The following is an 18,996-nucleotide window of genomic DNA, read 5'->3' on the forward strand; positions in this document are numbered from 1 at the left end:
GCACCTTAAGTGCTACGAACGCACCTTATGTCCTTGACTCATTCAAACTACGTCAAGAAGCTACTGATACAACAAAGGCACGCAAAGCTGAACATCAACGGAAACGACGAATTGAAAACTTTAGAGGAGGATGTTGAATTTCCCGTGGGAAAGTTGTGGCGGGAAGCGCCACGCGCCTTGCAGCTCAACCAGCCCCGTCCGCAGCGCCACTGATGGTGATTGTGGCAGGATGCCCCTAGGGATTGGCCAACCAAAGAATCCATCACGAGATAGCTTCGCGTTCAACCACCACCGTCATCTTCCCGTAGGGGAACCGATGAAGAAGGAGAAGAATACAAAGCTGCAAAGAGGAGGGCATGTACGTTGCTCTCGCCCCGTCCGCAGCACCTCTGATAATGATTGTGGCAGGATACTCCTAGGGATTGGTCAACGAAAGAATCCATCACGAGATAGCTTCGTGTTCAACCACCGTCGTCATCTTCCCGTAAGGGAACCGCCGAAGAAGAAGAAGGAGAAGACAAAGCTGCGAAGAGGAGGGCGTGTACACCGCCTGCACCGGTTCTGCTCCGGTGTGGAACCTACACAGAACCCCCATGCTTTGTATCATCACATAGTTCCCTTCAGGGAGATGGTGTAATTTTTTTTTTTTTGCGTGGTTGTGCCAGTGTTTTGTAACAGCTAACTTCGCGCCCACTTTACAATTGACGCGGTGAGAGCAGTCGGTCTTGATTTTGCACTCAACCAGCCGCTCCGCTACCACTCACTAGAACCAAGGCCGACGTATCCATCACCAGAGTTCCGATCATCTGTAGTTCGTAATTGTGGTTACTAACTAACGGTTATTCTGGCTAGTCAATGAGCGGAAGCGGTTCGTTCGGCTGGGTAAATATCAAGAAAGACTGCTCTCGCTGCTTGTTGTGAAGCGGACGTGGTCGAGGTAGCGGCTTGGAGTTCCGTTTGACGGAGTTAAGAGTTAGTCCGATCGCCTTTCTTGAGCTTTGTTGATTTTTACCCAACCGGTCAAACCACTTCCGCTCATTGACTTGATTGAAGAAACTGGAAGGTCATCCGGGCTAAAAGCTGCTAAAAGACAGCTTGACAGTGGCCCGGAAACCCTCACTTGGCAGGGTTCAAGAAAGGAAAAAAAAATAAATAATCACTCTCAATAATTACAGATGATCGGCTGTCAAACGAACCGCCAAGCTCGACCACGCCCGCATCACAACAAGCAGCGAGAGCAGTCTTTCTTGATATTTACCCAGCCGAACGACCCGCTTCCGCTCATTGACTAGCCAGAATAACCGTTAGTTAGTAATCACAATTACGAACTACAGGTGATTGGAACTCTGGCGATGGATACGTCGGCCTTGGTTCTAGTGAGTGGTAGCGGAGCGGCCGGTTGAGTGCAAAATCAAGACTGACTGCTTTCACCGCGTCAATTGTAAAGTGGGCGCGAAGTTAGCTGTTACAAAACGCTGGCACAACCACGCAAAAAAAAAAGATGTCCGGAGGGGACCTGAACCCGGTGCAATAGTGCCATTATCCGAGGCGCAACCTCTGCACACCAAATCTGAAGACTGAGCATGGAGTCTAATTAGCCGGTTTTGCTTTCATCTGGATGGAACTGTACGAATTTCACGCCGGCTTCGTCTGGACGGAACGCTAAGCTCTCAGTCGTATTCCGTCTGGACGGAAGGATAACCTGCAGTGCTTCGTTCCGTCTGGATGGAACGTATTGTTCCGTTTGGACGGAATGCTAGCCACAGCCTTTTAAAAAAATGGTCTGCTGCAAGATCATTACGGATGATAGGCTGGTTTCAAGCTGCTTCTATAGCTTGTATTCACTAGCGAGGCATGCATGCAGGCAACCATGTGAGTGCGCCGTCACTGGTTACGTGGGGCTCCATGGGATGGCGGTACTTGTCCGTGATAAGCACATGATATGGGTTGGAAGTAGGGGTGTGCGAATATCAATTTTTGAATTTCGAAGCGAATTCGAATAATAAAAACAAAGTTCGAATCGAATCGAATATTTTTCGAATATTTTTCGAATACGAATACTTATTGTTTTTTGTAAAATTAATGTTTTCACCATCTAGAGACACAAAAACTGCAACTTTATTGCACAACAAATCACACAAAGTAAAATTAGGAATTACATTGCACTCAACAGGTTAAGGTCTGCACTCACTTAAATGTTAACATGGAGAAAGGTTAACTGCTCGACATGCTCGGGGAGCAGTGACAACCTCCTGCTCGTCACCACTTTACCAGATACCGAAAACAGCCGCTCACTTGAGACACTAGTAGCTGGCATGCCCGAGCCCGTGCACATTGCCGCGCGCTGATACAGTAAAATCTTGATGATACTACTCTCGCGGGACTGCGAAAAATATTCGTATCATCCGAAATTCGTATGAACCAACACAGACCAAAAAAATTAGCGCTGAAAAAAGTTTTCGTTTATTTCTTTTCCTACTTTCGCGTGAAGAAATTCGTGATTTTTTCTGCTTTTTTTAACCCCCGTGTCACAAAGCAGTCCTTTCTGGAGCACGTAAAGCTTCGCGCTCGTCTCCTCACTCGCTGTGCCCAAGCCCCCAAGCTCGCTACACGCCGAAACAGCCAAGCGTGAACCGCATGGTGCGTTTTTGCACGCGATTCGCTCGCCTCGGCTCTGCGATTTCGCGCCCGCGCTCGACGATTTCGCGCCCGCGGAAGCGCCGCCTACCTCGGTCAGAAAATGACGCACGGCGCGCGCGGCAGGATGGAGGAGCCTGACTACTTGCGATGAGATCGAGACAGCCGGCTTGGCTCCGCCGGAGATGGTTAGGCTTAGCACCCCGGCAAATATTTTATGGGCGCATTCACTAGCGGCGCGGATGATGTTTTATAGTACCGTTTTCGCATGCATTATCAGCTCCTTTACCGCACAAGCAACTTCGTGTCTCCCTTGAGCCGCATTTTAAAGAGCGGTTAGAAGCGGTCGCTCGAGCGCCCGCGCCACTTCGCGGCTGGAGCCGACGCCATGTTGACGCCGCGGCGCCGCCGGCCGCGCCGCGCGCAGCGTGGGCGTGGTTTCGCGGCGGTGTCAGCGCGTTGGGCGTACGCAGAGCGTTTTCGCGAGCAGAAAACAACAGCCCGGCCGTTTCTGGAGAAAGAGTGACAAACAGGGGAGCGAGAGCCGCCACTTGCTCGTTCGGCAGTCGGGTGCCTCGCCGGCTCGTTCGTATCTTCCGCCGGGCCGCGCAGGTCCGTTCGTAACAGCCGAAATTTTTCCCATTGCAAACAATGCAATTTCGCCGGGACTTTTTGGAAATTCGTATCATCCCGTAATTCGCACCCCCAGAATCGTATCATCGAGAGTCCACTGTAAATAAACACCGATACAGACACGCTCTGAATTTTTTTTTTTTTAGTTTTGGGTGGTTCGAATATTTCGAACAATAAAAGTGTCGTTCGAATCGAATCGAATACCAAAAAATTCGAATCGAATATTCGAAGTTTCGAATATTCGCACACCCCTAGTTGGAAGTTCTAAACTCTACCTCACCGAGCGCAAAGTAATACCTTGACTCCAATGTGAGTGCAATTAATAACATCTCTGTTAATTAGCACCACCGTTGAGAATAGAGTTAAAGCGGAGCAGACGACGCACACCAGATTTTTTTCTTCGGCATGCGGGCACAGTGGCACAAGCCGCACCATGTTCGTGGCGCTTCGACCATGTCAATGGCCGTTTCCAGTGTTGCCAAGCAAAGAAATTGACAGCTAGACTTTTCAATGAATACCACCTATTTGGTACGAGCCTGGATGTAGTGAACTTGTTTCTGTCTACAGTATCCAAGCACACGCTCATAGAGGGAGATCGGTGAAAGCTTGATGAAATAGCAAATATGTTGTAGAAACATTTGTTGGAGCACAAAAAATTAAAAAAAATAGAATAAAGGTGGGTGGCCTGCTCTTATTTTAGAAAGCCTCAAGCAAATGCTGCTGCTCTAGCCCAGAAGGCTAGGCATTCCTGAGCTGAGAGCTGGTAAGCCCGCACTCTTTCTGCCCCGGAAGGGTGGGGAAAGGGAGGCGATTCAGGAGGCCAGGAAACGCCCATATTGGATGGTAGGTTGTCACGTAGGTTGTATTGAGAGTATGGCTGGTTGGGCAGTTGTAAAGGTGTAGGTAGTGGGAGATATGGGATGAATTGTGTTTGGATATGGAGTCTGCAACATAGTGGGACGTCGCAGGCATTGGAGGGACAGGTGCGGGGATGGGAAACGACAGTGGTGTAGGATTATCAGTGTAGCAAGTGGCGCCAAGTGCAAATGGTAAGGCTGGAGTGAGGTGCAGCCGAGTCACCTGTACTCGACAGCAATGCCCAGATTAGGACATCACGGGTAGCGGGAGGCATAACTTTATGAGGGAGGCATTAGGTCTACCCGATATGGGGCATGGTCTTGATCATATGGAGAAGATTGAGGGTGGGGGTGAAATGCAATGAGTCAGAAAGTTGTGGTGGTCTTGCTGAAAGTCTATGACGATGGAGACATATAGCAGGGGGGTTGAAGGGGTGGGAGGGCTGTGGTGGTTGTTAGAGCTCTCTTTGGCGGAGTTGTGTATGTGTGATGGTGGCAAATGTCAGTATGGACTCGGATTGAGGGCAACCATTGCGTGGGCTCATCAGTGCAAGTAGTTTGGAAAGTTCATGTATGGGGTACGTGTCGGGATTGTCCGAAGAAGATGGAACTCATGCTTGTTTTCGACTGACGTTAACACTGCAGTAACTATCAAATAAGTTATCAACAGGCCATAATCAGTCAGCCAATTTTATTTTATTCAAAAAATGGTTTCAATAAGAGCTTGCACTGGCGCTGAAATTATACAGCACCCCTCAGTTAGTCCATCAATTTTTTTTTCTCGTTTGGCTTTATGCTTTCACTAGAATGTGCGGCAGGCTTCACCACTAGGCGATTAAGCCATGAATAAATGTTGTAAACCGTTTGTTGACAAAAGGAAAACAGCCTGTGAGGGCTTGTAGTTCGTCAGTAGTCAGCTCCGTGAAGCAAGCTAAGGTCAACGGGAGTGGTGGTGTGAAAGCCAGGGTAGAAGGAAGTTCTGTACATTTGGGCACTGAAAAACGACATGATGGAGATCCACTTAAAGGTAATCCATTTGCGGAGTGTTTCTGGTGGGTAGGATGTATTTATTGGTGAAGATTATATGTTTCTTGGGATTTGCTGAGTGAGGACGTGTGTGACGTGATCTTTTGGTGTGTGTAATTTGAGTCGAAGTTTGTTGTGCTTGCAAGTCACACAAAGAAGACAAAATAGACCCCTTTGCCTGTCGAAAAAGGACAGAGAGGGGGAGTAAGGGAGAGGGGAAGAGAGCTTTTTGCGGCTTGGGAAATAGTGAAGGTCTAGCAGTGGAACTGGTGGGCCCTAGAGCCACTAGATGAAGTAGTGGCTCTAGTGGGCCCTAATGTCACTAGATAAAGTTGTAAGATAAGCGGGAGGGTAAGTGGGTAAGTCGTGTGGGGTGAAGAGAGCAAACGGGCGGAGATACTGGAAAAAGGCGGAGTTGTCCTACCCGTGGGGATATTTTCTCAACTTTCTCGGTAACATTCTTTTTTGCTGAAGCAACGCCGTTTAAATCAGAGTTACTGGATATATTGAGTAACTTCGGTTGCAGAGTGTAGCAATGACAATCCAGTTCAATCCAATCTAATCCGAGTCTATCCAATACTGTCAGCAGTCGTTTGTCGTGCGCGAATTTCCATTCGTATCGCGCGGCGTTACATCGTTCTTTAGCTGTTACTGGTAGAAGCATGGCGTGAGTGTGACTTCAGAGTAGGGAATGTTTCGTTAATTGTTACTTTCTAGTTGTATCGTTCCCACAATGGCCGTTCCGACCAGCAATCAGCAGGCGGGGGCGGTCGTGGCGACGTCGCCTGCACCCCGTATGCATCTCATTTCCGCTGTTTGAGTTGTCGCCAAGCAATGGTTTCTAACGGAACTGTTTTGTAAGAGAGCATGGCCTATTGAGTGAAAAAACCGGCGACGTCCGCCGTCTCTGTCACTCTTCCTCACGGTTGTGTGAAGCGAGTGACCGCGGCACTGCTACCTTGATGGATTGTGATTCCTCATCTCAAGAGGAGAGGAGTAAAAGAGCGGGTTGACTGTCTTCGGGGGCTAGTCAAGATAATGTGCATAAAAGTGGCAGCTTCAAAAAGAAGGGCTCCATCCTTAGAGACCCCCAGATATCCAGCAATGGATATGGAGCACCCGTCTCCGCTATTTCTGCGTGAAAATGTTGCAGTGTTGTGTCTATGAAGTGTTACTATGAATCCGTATGGCATTCTCCCGCGAAAAAAAATGATTAGCCCTTCTACTCTGAAGAAATACGAGCAGCAAAGCTGTGGTGTGCTCTACCTCAATTGACACATCTCTGCTAGAAACAAAACGTTTGTTGCGTAATTTGGGGTTGAGCATACAGTAGACTCTCGATAAACGGAACTTCAAGGGACCGAAAAAATTAGTTCCGTTTAACAGGAGTTCCGTTTACCGAGATCGATGTATGAAAGCGCAAATTTATGTGCGTACACACTATCAATACCATTTCATGGAGCTCGAAGCATCAGAAGGTGAATGCAGCTGATAGTTTTCCAGAAAGCATGAAAACTAAAAGAGGTTTAGGCACAGCACTCACAAAGTTAATTTGGCAACAATGAGTCCCTGAGCATCAAATGCATCAAATATGTTTGTTTGAGTCCTTGCAACGGCATCTTTACGGAGGCTAGAGGCCTCAACTTCGCGAGTGCTTACGAGCCACCGAATGTAGAAGACGGCAACGCGGTGATGAAGCGCGAATAGCACAATGATGGCACGAACGAGGCAATAGGAGCAGAGCCCCATAATCTCGGCGTCTTAAATCGAGACCATACACCTGGAACAAGAATTGCGATGTTGCATTCGTTGCGCTAACACGGCTGACCACTAACGAGACGAGGCTTGCGAGGAGGGAGGGAAAAAAAAACGATCACGAAACAGCCGGAACCGTAAAAAGCCGAGTCTCATGCCAATTGGTTTCACAAGAAGTTCCATTTCTGGTTCCGTTTAAACGGTGACGTGGAAACTTTAGTTCCGATTACCGAGTTTTTTTACGTTATCTGAATACAAAACCAACCAACTTACTGGCTACTGTTCCGTTTAAGGGGCAATTCCGTTTTAGCGATTTCCGTTTATCGAGATTCTACTGTACTTCCTAGTTTATTTGCTTTGTGTAACTTGAAAGGACTAGAGTTTTGTTTCAGGAGAAAATGTGGGGAAGTCTGTTTTCCTTGTAAAAGCCCATGTATTGACTGACAACAAACCCGAGGTCCACTTGAACTATGCAATTATAAAAAAGTATAATAAAATTCGGCGTAGGGGTAGAGTCGTCTTAGTGGCTGATTGTCGTAAAAATTTCGATTAAGCAAGAGTTATGGCCATTTCCCGTATCCATACTCCCAACGTGGACTCCCATGCATTGACAGCAGATGGGATTTAATCTGTAGCATTTACAACTTCGCTGCGAACCAATTGTAGCAAGTAAATGAAACTTGGTGTAATGATAGAGCCGTCTTAGCGGCCAGTTTCAGTATGATTTTTTTTTCCAAGGTACCTACCGTAAAGTTCCGAAAACGCCTTCCCCCCGAAACACCACCCACCCCCTTTACGGGTGAAATATTCCGTTTACTAAAAGACCCCAAGGACCGTTCACCCCTTAAATCACGCTAACTTTGATGCCTTCAAAAAACCTGAAGCCCCGGGCCCAATGCGAAAATGTCCCGCGGCGGCAAACACCGCTGATATCCTGATTTTGAACGAAACAGACACAATTTGGCCGGCTTTCTTACTTGATATCTCCGCAGTTTTGGTGGGCGGTGCAGCCACTTTCTTGTAGTTTTCTCACCTGACCCGAAAGTTCACCCATCTCGTATTGTTCACTTGACATCTCTGTAATTTGGGTGGGCGTTCTTTCAAAACTTTACGGTAATTAGATTGGGAGCTACAGAGTATTCACTAGAAACTGGAGACGAAATTTTTTTTGTGTTAAAACGTAAATCGACGGGCATCGACCGCTGCTAGAGGGTAGCTGTACACAGCTTCATTGTAGAAAAAGTGCTCCCATTGGCTGCAACGCGTTCCACAGCGCGTGGACACTCAGCAGCACGGGCACAGGCTCTGTAGCCGCGAAACGGCTCCTAAACAGCTCCAATTGGCTATAAAGCTTTGCACATACCCGTATAGGTGTATTGGCCAACACCCAATGTTATTCTGCATTGTACTAGGCAGCGGTGACGACACAGCACAAAACTTGCGGAAGTGCTCTGTAGCGTTCAATTCTCTCACATTCACAACTCATAAGAAGGGCTCAACGGGCACCAGTGTGTGATATCACAAAAACTAAGGCAGCTGCTGGCATAGTGCCGCTGCAGTAGCTAATTGCTTTGTTTATTTCCTGCACTTTCTCGGCGGGCAAAGCTTGTGGTCCTAAGGGAATTTGGACATACACGCATGGAATTTCGAACATAACCAATGGGGGGGGAGAGCAGCCAGCAAGCTTAAAGTGGTGCTTTTTTTTTATTTTACGGTCAAATTAAACCGTTTTTTATTGCTCAACAGCACTGGCGACAGAGCAAGAGTCAACTTCGAATTCAACCTCACCAATGGTGAGTGCCTGAAAAGCACATCATTTTCTTGTGCATGTGCTCCTTTATCCAGTCGAACCCATAAAGCACAGAGAAGTTTCGGTGTTTCCAACCAGTCGATTTAAAGGAGTACTGACACGAAATGTCAAAGCTGAGATAACTATGTAAAACGCTTCCTTTTTATCAGGAGATATCTCCCAGCAAGTTTTAACAGCAACCGTTCAGCGAAACATATTTAAAATCTATTTTAATCTTCGCTTGCACGAGAAAGCCCAGAGCGTACCGACATGACATCATCTGCTACGTGCCCCAAACTGCCGACGTCGGGGCTCTCGTGACGAAGTCGAGGCGCTGGCTGTGGTTGGCGCGTGCTGCCCGGGCGTGTGTACACGTCATGGTTTTGGGACTGACGTCATGCTGCCCGGGCCTGTGGGGACGGCGAAGACCTCGACCGGTCTGGGCGCACACGTGCGCTCGCTCACGAGCGCTTCCAGAGAGGCAGCGATACGGCAAGAATGGTGACGTCACGTGATACATCCTGTCATGGCAGCCGCTCGGCGTTTTTTTGTCGAAACCGAAACTGGCACGAATAAACGACGCCGTAAATGAATGTTTACGCTGCGCTCGACCGTCTAATCTGTCATTCTATGATTAGTGGGCTGGTAGGCACGCATAGCAGCGAAAAAAACCTAACACGAAAATTTCGTGTCAGTACTCCTGGCACGAATAAACGACGCCGTAAATGAATGTTTACGCTGCGCTCGACCGTCTAATCTGTCATTCTATGATTAGTGGTCTGGTAGGCACGCATAGCAGCGAAAAAAACCTAACACGAAAATTTCGTGTCAGTACTCCTTTAAAGGAGTACTGACACAAAATTTTTATGTTACGTTTTTTTCGCTGCTATGCGTGCCTACCAGCCCACTAATCATAGAATGACAGATTAGACGGTCGAGCGCAGCGTAAACATTCATTTACGACGTCGTTTATTCGTGCCAGTTTCGGTTTCGACTGAAAAACGCCGAGCGGCCGCCATGACAGCATGTATAACATGACGTCACCATTCTTGCCGTATCGCTGCCTCTCTGGAAGCGCGCGCGAGCGAGCGCACGCGCGCGCCCAGACCGGCCGAGGTTTTCGCCGTCCACACAGGCCCGGGCAGCATGACGTCAGTCGCAAAACCATGACGTGTACACACGCCCGAGCAGCGCGCGCCAACCACAGCCAGCGCGTCGGCTTCGTCACGGGAGCCCCGACGTCGGCAGTTTGGGGCACGTAGCAGATGATGTCACGTCGGCCCGCTCTGGGCTTTCTCGTGCGGGCGAAGATTAAAATGGATTTTAAATATGTTTCGCTGAACGGTTGCTGTTGAAACTTGCTGGGAGATATCTCCTGATAAAAAGGAAGCGTTTTACATAGTTATCTCAGCTTTGAAATTTCGTGTCAGTACTCCTTTAACCTCTCCCGAAATCTGTTTTTTTAATGGCGATAAGTTTTCGTACCGTGCGGCATTTGTGTTTGCATTCGATAGAATTGAAAATATTCACATAGTTGTCTCCAACTACATATACCCAGTTGCTCCATGACGGCAACAGGTGTGGAGACATTTCTAGCCATTTCAACTTAAATAACAGTGTGCTACCAATTTTGGTTACTATTGGCAAGGGTAAGTGGTTGTTGTGAAAGGCTCTGTCTAGGCTTTTTTTTTTTTTACTGAAGTTTATGTGACCTTCTTTGTGCTTGCATCAGTCCTCAATGAGAACTTTCTCCCCCCACAGCCTTCTGCAAACAGCAGTTCCTCTGTGCCATCACCACATGGACGACATCCATACCACAACCCCCTCAGGTTAAACTCGCGTGGCGCTGGAAGCGTAAGTATTTATACCGCTCCACACATGCTGCACCTCTCATTAGAACAAGGAGGGGATGGTATGATCAGGAATTACGCAACCAAATATTGTCATCATTTGTGTCTGTGGGCTCATTTTGTTATAAGAAATGGTGTGGGATGGTATTGCTGTCTCGACAGCGAGTAAAAAAATTTGAAGAAACATGTAGCGAAAGTTAAGAGAAGTTTTTACTCAGCTTGGGTAGGTCACCCAAGTGCGCTAGGGGAGCTTAAATCTACAAATGTCGAATATTGGTTCCATGATGGTCAGGTAATAGGGGGTTTTGTTGCTATTGAGAGACAAACAGTTGCGGTCACCTTTATCGACACAGAAATATCTATCTTCATGTTTGATGCCGGCTTTGTCGTGACCTGCAGAGTTGTAGTGTGATTTGTTGGCTCATTAAGTCAGGCAACCTGCCTAAAGCTTTCACATTGTAGTATGCTGCTACACGATTCTCTGAGCCTATAAAGTTTACAGGGCCCAAGAGCGGTGGTTGAAGTTATTGTGCCCAACCCACCAGCCCTACATGTGCGTCACGCATTGGGTCGGTTTTCACCTATAAGGAGTGAGAAGTAACTTTCATTCCCGCAGTCTACAAACTGTCCTTGATGTCAGTACTTCATCAACGAAGGTGGTGCATTGTATGATTATGGTAACCGCAGCTGTGTCCTGCAAACTTCTGTAAGTTGGTATCTTAAATACGGCTTTTTGGAGAGGTCCTTTGAAGGAGCCGAATAAAGCACTTGGGCAGCCAGCCATGCTTCATTCGCTATGTTGTGGCGTTGCCGCCGCCTTGTTCCAGGCTGAAGGTCCTACGTCCCAACCACCTAAGCCTCCCGATAAGCCTCTGAAGCCTTTCGTGAGATACAGTAAAAAGGTAAGAGAAATTACAAGGACAAGTTTGTCATCTTGCTTTTAATTTGATTGAAACCTACGTTTCAGTACCGTGATTTCACCTTGACAAAGCTTCATTTTCTATCCTGGCTACTGCTTTGCTGTTTGAAATAAGTTGATTTGCTTTTTTGATTGTTGTGTCAGTTACGTAGGGTCGGAAGAGGAGCTTGAGCAGATTTCCCATAGTGTGCAAGAAATAGGTCAGATGAGCAGTTCGGATGGTTATCCAAATTTATATCAGTGTGTCATAAACACTTTCAGTGTCTATTTTTTGCTGGCTTGACACACGCTCATTCTTTTCTTTTTTTTTTTAACTTCTAGGGAATGAAGGGATAAACACGAGGGTTTTTTTTCCTTTTTAAACATGTGAAAAAAATGATGCAGAAGATTGCAAAGGCTGATTTATTTTTTCACTTTCGTCGCTTGCACATTGAGTGAGAATTCACCCTTCGTCCACTTGCTGATCTTTTGACGTGCATGCGTGCTGGGTGATGGCACTGCCGCGCCTTGGTTGTAATTGAGAGAGCTGGATGGTTGGTCATCCTTCTCTAATGACAAGCTGTCTTTTGAATGGACCTTGGATTGCATTCAAAATCAGAAGAGTTGCCACTTGACTTCGCTTGTGAAGATCAATAAGCCCTCAGAGGCACCAGTTTTGCTTCTGTTCACAGCCCAAAGCAAACACAACGACAGGCAAAAGAGTGTTGAAAAAGAGAGAGTGAGCAAAGATAGAGAAAAATGAGCGATAGGAAAGGGAGTAAAGGAAGGCAGCAAATAGAAAAGACACACCACCAGACAGAGACACCTTTATTGCCTGTGTAGCGATATCAAGAGGGCACTGGGCCCATATGCTACGCAGTCATTTTTGTGCAGCTCCAAAGGGGATCACAAATTGTACTTTGCTGCTCCAAAATGGCACGCTTTTTGTGCCTCCATAAATTGCTCCAATAGCTCGACCACGACTGCTTCTGTTTAGCCAAAGGGCTGCAGGTTTGCTGATACCAGAGGCGGGCATTGCTGTGCCACACCTGCCTGTTTCCAGAGGCCTTAGAAATTGTCCTAATGCTCTGTAAGCATGCTGTTCTCCTGAAGTGCAACCTGTTTTTCTTTTTATGGACTTTTGTCTTCTTTTCCAGATGTGGGATTTTGTGAAGGCCACCCACCCAGAGCAGCTGAAGTTTCCAGAAATCTGCAAAGTGATTGGTGAGATGTGGAGAGAACTGTCGGACGAGGCAAAGCAGGAGTACATCGACAGTTACAATGCTGAAAAGGTGGGCACTGCGGTTACACTGGCACCACGTCTCTCTTGTGTGGCCTCTGCCATTCTTCCCAAACCAGGCCATTGCTACTTAGTAACACTCACTGCATTTGCATCATTCGTTGATTGCTTGGTTGCAGAAATTTTCGGTGATGCTGTATTCATGACCTGTGTTTCTTCTCCGGCTTAGTTTTTCGACCTCTTGCTATCTTACCATAAGGGCGTGCTGTCCTTAGCATTCCGTGCATTTATCTGTGCTACTGCACTCTTTACTTGCTCCTTGCAGGAGTGTTCCCAAGCAGCGCAATACTTTGATTTTTAAAAGAATTTTTTTAGGGTTTCCTTTCATTAACCCTTTCAATCTCACTTAGTCCTCGTATGTTTTCCCACGACTAAACCTGGACATAGTCATTGCTTCAGGGCCACCCTCTGATAACCGCAAACCACGCATTTGTGTGTGCCCATCTCATTACACTGAGCTTCTCCCACAATCATAATTTCATTTAGACAGTGCTATTTGTTTTAAGAAAATGTAGTAATGTTTCGGGGCACAAGTGTTCTGCGAAATCTTCTTGTTAGCTACTTGTCATTAGAATGTGAAAGGCACAAATGCTAAGGATTACACTTTTGAACGGGGCCAAACTCCACTCGTTGCCTCAAAAGGCATGCGTGCATTGGGTGTGCTCTGTTGCGAGGGCTGGAGAGGTGGGAGAGGGGGCGCCGAAGGGGTGTGATGAAGATGGTGCTGTTTTAGTTCTCCTATAGGTTGTATTCACTGGTGAGGCGCGCATGTGGGCAACCATGTGAGTTTGTCATCACTGGTTACGTCGGGCTCCACAAGATGGATGTACTTGTCCGTGCTAAGCATATGATGTGTGTTGGAAGTTCGAAACTCTACCCCATCGAATGCAAAGTAATGCCTCGACTGCAATCTGAGTGTTGACCCCACCATTGAGAATCGGGTTGAATTGGAGCAGACGACGCATGCCGGAGCTCTTTTTTTTTTTTTTTTTTCTGTGGTGTGCGGGCACAGTGGTTCAAGGTGCGCTATGTCCGTGGCTGTTTCCAGCGTTGCCAAGCGAAGAAATTGACAGCTAACCTTTTCTGTGAATACCATCTATAGACCGTTCCATCTGGCGAGGGGGAAACGTACTCTCGCACTCAGCGGTCGCAGCGCGCAGGCCGCCTTTCCCCTCTCTGGAGTGTGTGCGCCGATCACGGCGGGCCTGGTGCGGCTGCTCCTTTGCCTTGACTACGCTTCGCATGCATCGCGCATGCGGGTTTACCACTAATTTACACATTATTTTAATTAAATGTTGCTAATAAATGAGCCAGACTAGCAACTTGTGAGTTGCGCACTTTAAAGCACACAAAATTTTTGGCAATTTTGTTCTTCTGAGCTCTTTCTGTACACTCCTACCTTGGAGTAGTAGCAGAAAATTCTACTTTCTTTCCAATCTAAAAGGGGTCAGTGAAACTTGCCTGTGCCGCAGATGGTATTAGTTCCATCTCCACCGTTACTGCGGTTACATTGCGGCATACCCGGCTTCAAGTATTACATGGGCTGGCGTTGGCGATTTTCACAGTGACTACTACCTCCCCAGGTTGTCCCTTTCCCCAGCCAATCTGAGCGGAAGGAGGGAGGGGGGCTACTGAAGGGAATTCCACCTCCCTTCTTCCCTCATCCCCGACTCAGGCAAAATAAAGTTGTGCACTCGCTCACTTCAGCCAAGAGTTCAGTCTATTACCCAAATGTGATGTCTCTTTGTCGGTAACATCCAACCTAGATAAGAGCATCGCAAAAGCGAATGCTTGTCTGGTTGCTTAACGGCGGACGCTTAATAAGACGCTTAATAATAAGTTGCCCAATGGCGGACACTCTCCAGGAGCTGTGTTGTTCATTTTATTTATGTTGTACATTAGTTGCATGGCTAAATTGTGCTGCAGAGTAGCTTGAAATTCTAAAGAGAGGAAGTTTTGTTTACAGTTGGCGGCAGTGGTGGCTGAGGGTGAGGAGTTGATATATCGGTAATATTTAATACAAACTATGTAATATGCCAAATACTTACTGAGTCCACCCAAAACTACCTGTATTAAACCCTGCAGGGATATGAAGCCAGAAGTCTGTTACACTGATGTCAACATGCGCTTCTGCTTGTTGCCCATGGGCGCCGAGCGTATCACGGTTACATTATTTTAATAAACATCAGTTTTTGCAGTGAAGCCATCAAAATACCCGCTTTACGTGTTCCCGGACACACACACGCAAACAAAAAAATTGCGACGAAGTATTTGCAAACATATGTTCGACACGGCATCATTTACCCACCGTAGACCACGCTACCTTGAGGCGAATTTCAGCTCTACCGCGGCCCAAAAGGCCGCCAATTTAAGCCAGATCGCTTAAACTGGTCCTATGCAACAACTTTCCAATTTGAAGTACCGTAAAAACCCGCGTATAATACGAGGTTTTTTTCCAAATTTTACTCTGTTAAATTTGTGCCTCGTATTATATGTGGATCCCAAAGTTTTCCCCCGAGAATTTGCACTTTCGGTTTCAGCGGAGGGAGCGCCATCTTGCTGTGGCGTTAGCTGGCTGCTGCTTCTCTCAGCCGGCGCCATTTTGATTGTTTTGACTACGCGAAGGATCTCGGCACGTTCACCGCAAGTCTATCAAGATGTCGGGTGCACTAAAACAGTATTCGGCTGCAATTAAAAGAAAAGTTATTTTATGTGCCGAGACCATCAGAAATTGCGCTGCAGGACGGCAGTTCGGCGTTACCGAAGGCAGTATTCGTGGGTGGAGAAAGCAACTGGTGCTTGACTGGATAAAGTTTGTGTGGTGTCGGCGGCCTGGAGCACTGTTGGGGATTCCCGTCAGTGCTCGTGTTGGACGCCTTTCGCTGCCACCTGGCCGATTCCGTGAAGAAGTTGTTGCACGAACCCCGCACCGAACTCATTGTCATGCCAGGAGGAATGACATCCCAGCAGCTGCAACCGCGAGACATTTGCATCAACAAGCCTCTCAAAGACTGCATCGGGTCCTGCTACCAAGAGTGGATGAGGACAGGATACCCGTAAGTGACAGCTAGCCTACCGAATGGCTGACGCGGGTTTCTAGCACTCGAAAAACTGTTTAAACACCACGAGGAGGTAGTCTACGTGGATGCAGCCGAATACAAAGTGCAGGATGCCTTTGCAGTTGCAGCCATCGACAACAAACTCAAGCACATCACCGCAGCCACTGTTTATGGCAGGCGGCCGGAAGAAGCGGAAGAGGCTGCAATTTCTGTTGCAATTATTAGTACCAAAGCAAAATTTATCTTCAGCGACTCCAAAACGGCTGTGCGTAATTTTGCGAAAAACAAAATTCACGAAGCAGCATCTCAAATTCTATTACGAAATCATTTCGAACCTCGCCAGATCCAGATTATCTGGATTCCTGCGCACTCGTCCCATCCAGGGAACGAAGCGGCCCACAGTTTTGCCTGCGAACTCGTCAACCAGGCGGTGGACCAATCGTGCCTGCGAGGGTCTAAGGAGCGTATGGTTACTTTTCAAGAAATTACATCTCACTTCAGAAATGAAAGACTGGTTTACCCTGCGCCTCATTATTCCCTAACGAAAATCCAGCAAACGACATGGAGGCAACTCCAATCTCATACCTTTCTAAACCCTTATAAATTGGCCCTAATGTACCCAGGTCTGTACACCCCAAAGTGCAGAATATGTGAGGCCGAAAAAGCCGACCTAGCCCACATCTTATGTGAATGCCCTGAGCTCCAACCTAAAGCCGAATGGCATCTCTCTAACCAAATAGAGTGGGAGACTGCGGTGACCAGCTCCAAGCCTGAGACCCAAATTCAGGCCGTGGACTGGGCTTTAGAAGTCGCCACGAAGCAAGGTCTTCTGGCCACTTCACGGTGTCAAGAAGAAGCCCATCATTAATCAAAGTCAATGATTATTGACTAAATAAAGTTGTTCCTCCTCCTCCTCCTCCTCCAGCGGTGCTTTGTGGCTGGATCGCGGATGCGTGGGCCAGCATTCCAGAGGAGCTCGTCAGTCGCTCTTTTAAGAAATGCGGCACCTCGAACGCCCTTGATAGCACTGAGGACCACTTTCTGTGGGAAGACATTTCCGACAAGGCGACTTCAGCAGACAGCGGCAGCGACCCTGACGATGACTAAACGGACGTCGGGAGACGGTGCCAGCGAAAACTGACAAAGACTGAACGGTAACTGCAGTGCAAATAAATGTTTTATGTGCTCTTTACCTCGCATTATATGCGGATGAAAACTTTTTTTCTGATTTTGATGTCCCCGAATTACACCTCGTATTATACGTGGGTTCGTATTATACGCGGGTTTTTATGGTACATTACGGAAAAGAACGTACAACGCGCTGCAACGAAAAATTCACTGAGCCGCAGCTGGCGCCCATGCGCCGTGGAGCAAACGCCCAAGCCAGCGAATTGGCCAGCTACCAGAGGGCACTGCGCATGCAAGATGGCGGCGCTTTCATTCGAGGGGTCTATAAGCTTCACCATTTTGAGGGACTGCTGTGATAGCGCGGCAGCTTTGGCAATTGAGAGAATTACGAAATAATGACCCCGTTTGTTGTTCATGGAAGACATGGAAGATTAAGGTGAGCTGAAGTTGTCCAGTTTCATCGCATGAAGTAACGAGAGGGTTTGCACCGGCTGCTACATGGCAAGCCACGGGGTTTTGCCATGTGGCGTTAGCACTCATCGGGTGGCCTTTAATGACACCAGTTGTCGACGTACTGGTTGCGGATTTGTTTTGACTCTGATTGATCAGAGACGGACTGACCGAGCTGCCATGAAAAACAAATAACACGCACAAGCGGGGAGAAGTGCAACTAGATGGTCATGGTGATGAGTCACATCCCTTAAAATCCGATCCGTGAAGCAGTGGCACTTGTTCTGTAGCAAAAGGCTTATAGTAGAGTCATAAGCATGTGCCCAAATTCACACTTCTTTGTGTTGGCATTTGTTAAACAGTGGTCAACCGAAATTCCCCATGGGGGCGAAGGAGGTGTTCCAGGATCTCCTCACTGCTTGAGCAAGGTTGTCGAAGGTCGTGCCACACCTGACACGTCTCTGTGCACTGAGCAAAGAGAATTCGCATGTTTACGAGGACAAAAGTGTAGAGTTAGAAGAAAATTAGCTAAAAGTGGGACGAACAGAAGTGCTGTGTGTTGCTTTCTTTTTTTTTCTGTTCATCCCCTTATTAGAGCATTTCTGTCTGATCATGTTGGACCAACTAGCCCATCAGATTGGTTTGATAAGAAAGTACACACCTTGATCAGCATTTTTCTTCAAGATGTTGCATTTGCCAGGGGAGAAGATTCCAGTATTTGTACTTCATGGAGGCACAAGTGCTCTGAAGTGCCCTACCTGTGCCCAATGCAGCATCTTCATGGATCGAAGTGCCAATCCACTGTGGTGTGCACTTAGCAGTCCTTGCAGTAACAGATTCCTCCTAACTTTTGCCGATGTAGCCTTAGTACTCCCTTGTGCTGACTTGGTTTCTTGTTTTACCCGTAAAGCTGTGGCCACACTTCTGGCTCGACTTGCCTTGTCAAAGGACCATAGCTCGGGTTACGGGGCACTTTGTTCCCCCTGCTATGCTGTTGGGAAAGTGAGTGAGCCGTTCCTTTTCTATCCTTGCAGGCTGAGTACGATGAAGCACTCAAGTCATACCTGAGCTCACCCGAGTACCAGGCATGGGAGGCTGCCAATGTTCCGGGTGAGTGTTCTTGGGAGCCATGTTGGTTGGCAATTGCTGTAGGCTTTTTAGGATGACCTGCTTATGCTGCTTTCAGGCGGAATGTGCTGAGGCTTGCTCCGCTATCCCGCTATGGTTCTTTTGCCAAGCAATCATCAGCAGGCAGAGACAGTTGTGGCAAGGTAGCCTGCATATTGCACGCATGTCAATATATAAATTACAGTAGAACCTAATTGATATGTTCCCGGTTCATACGATTTCCCTGGTTACTATACTCTCAATTGCGAACATTAGAAATGCCCTACAATGTTACAGTGTTTTTCTTTTGCGGTTACTACATTTCTGGATAATACGATTGCCCAGTAAGCATGTTAAAAATGTTAAAAATATTACCCAACTACGACCGCATTATATGTTTTATGGGGAACAAAAAACATGCTGACGTGCATGCGAACCGAGCCTCAGGGCGCGCTCGGCACAATAAGCAGGCGTCGAGCAGTGGTCGGCCTGCCTGGGTCACAAAGG

The 18,996-nt window shown here is 47.5% G+C and overlaps 1 protein-coding gene across 2 annotated transcripts in view; it reads left to right on the top strand.

Annotated features, from left to right (window-relative positions):
- The first annotated feature begins 5,706 nt into the window (after positions 1-5,706).
- The window catches only part of LOC144178703 (high mobility group protein B3-like), a 40,035-nt gene continuing 26,745 nt past the window's right edge, over positions 5,707-18,996 (top strand). Inside the window, exons 1-6 of one of the 2 annotated variants that reach the window (XM_077706724.1) lie at positions 5,707-5,947; positions 8,655-8,701; positions 10,459-10,551; positions 11,375-11,449; positions 12,603-12,737; positions 18,417-18,492. In XM_077706724.1, coding sequence (XP_077562850.1) covers positions 5,887-5,947; positions 8,655-8,701; positions 10,459-10,551; positions 11,375-11,449; positions 12,603-12,737; positions 18,417-18,492 — 487 coding nt within the window. In that variant the 5' untranslated portion in view covers positions 5,707-5,886. The remainder of the gene's footprint in view (positions 5,948-8,654; positions 8,702-10,458; positions 10,552-11,374; positions 11,450-12,602; positions 12,738-18,416; positions 18,493-18,996) is intronic. The other variant, XM_077706725.1, reaches the window with a different exon arrangement.

Source organism: Haemaphysalis longicornis, unplaced genomic scaffold (genome assembly GCF_048455015.1).
Source record: "Haemaphysalis longicornis isolate Haplotype H1 unplaced genomic scaffold, Haemaphysalis longicornis Haplotype H1 scaffold_4, whole genome shotgun sequence".
NCBI lineage: Eukaryota > Metazoa > Arthropoda > Arachnida > Ixodida > Ixodidae > Haemaphysalis > Haemaphysalis longicornis.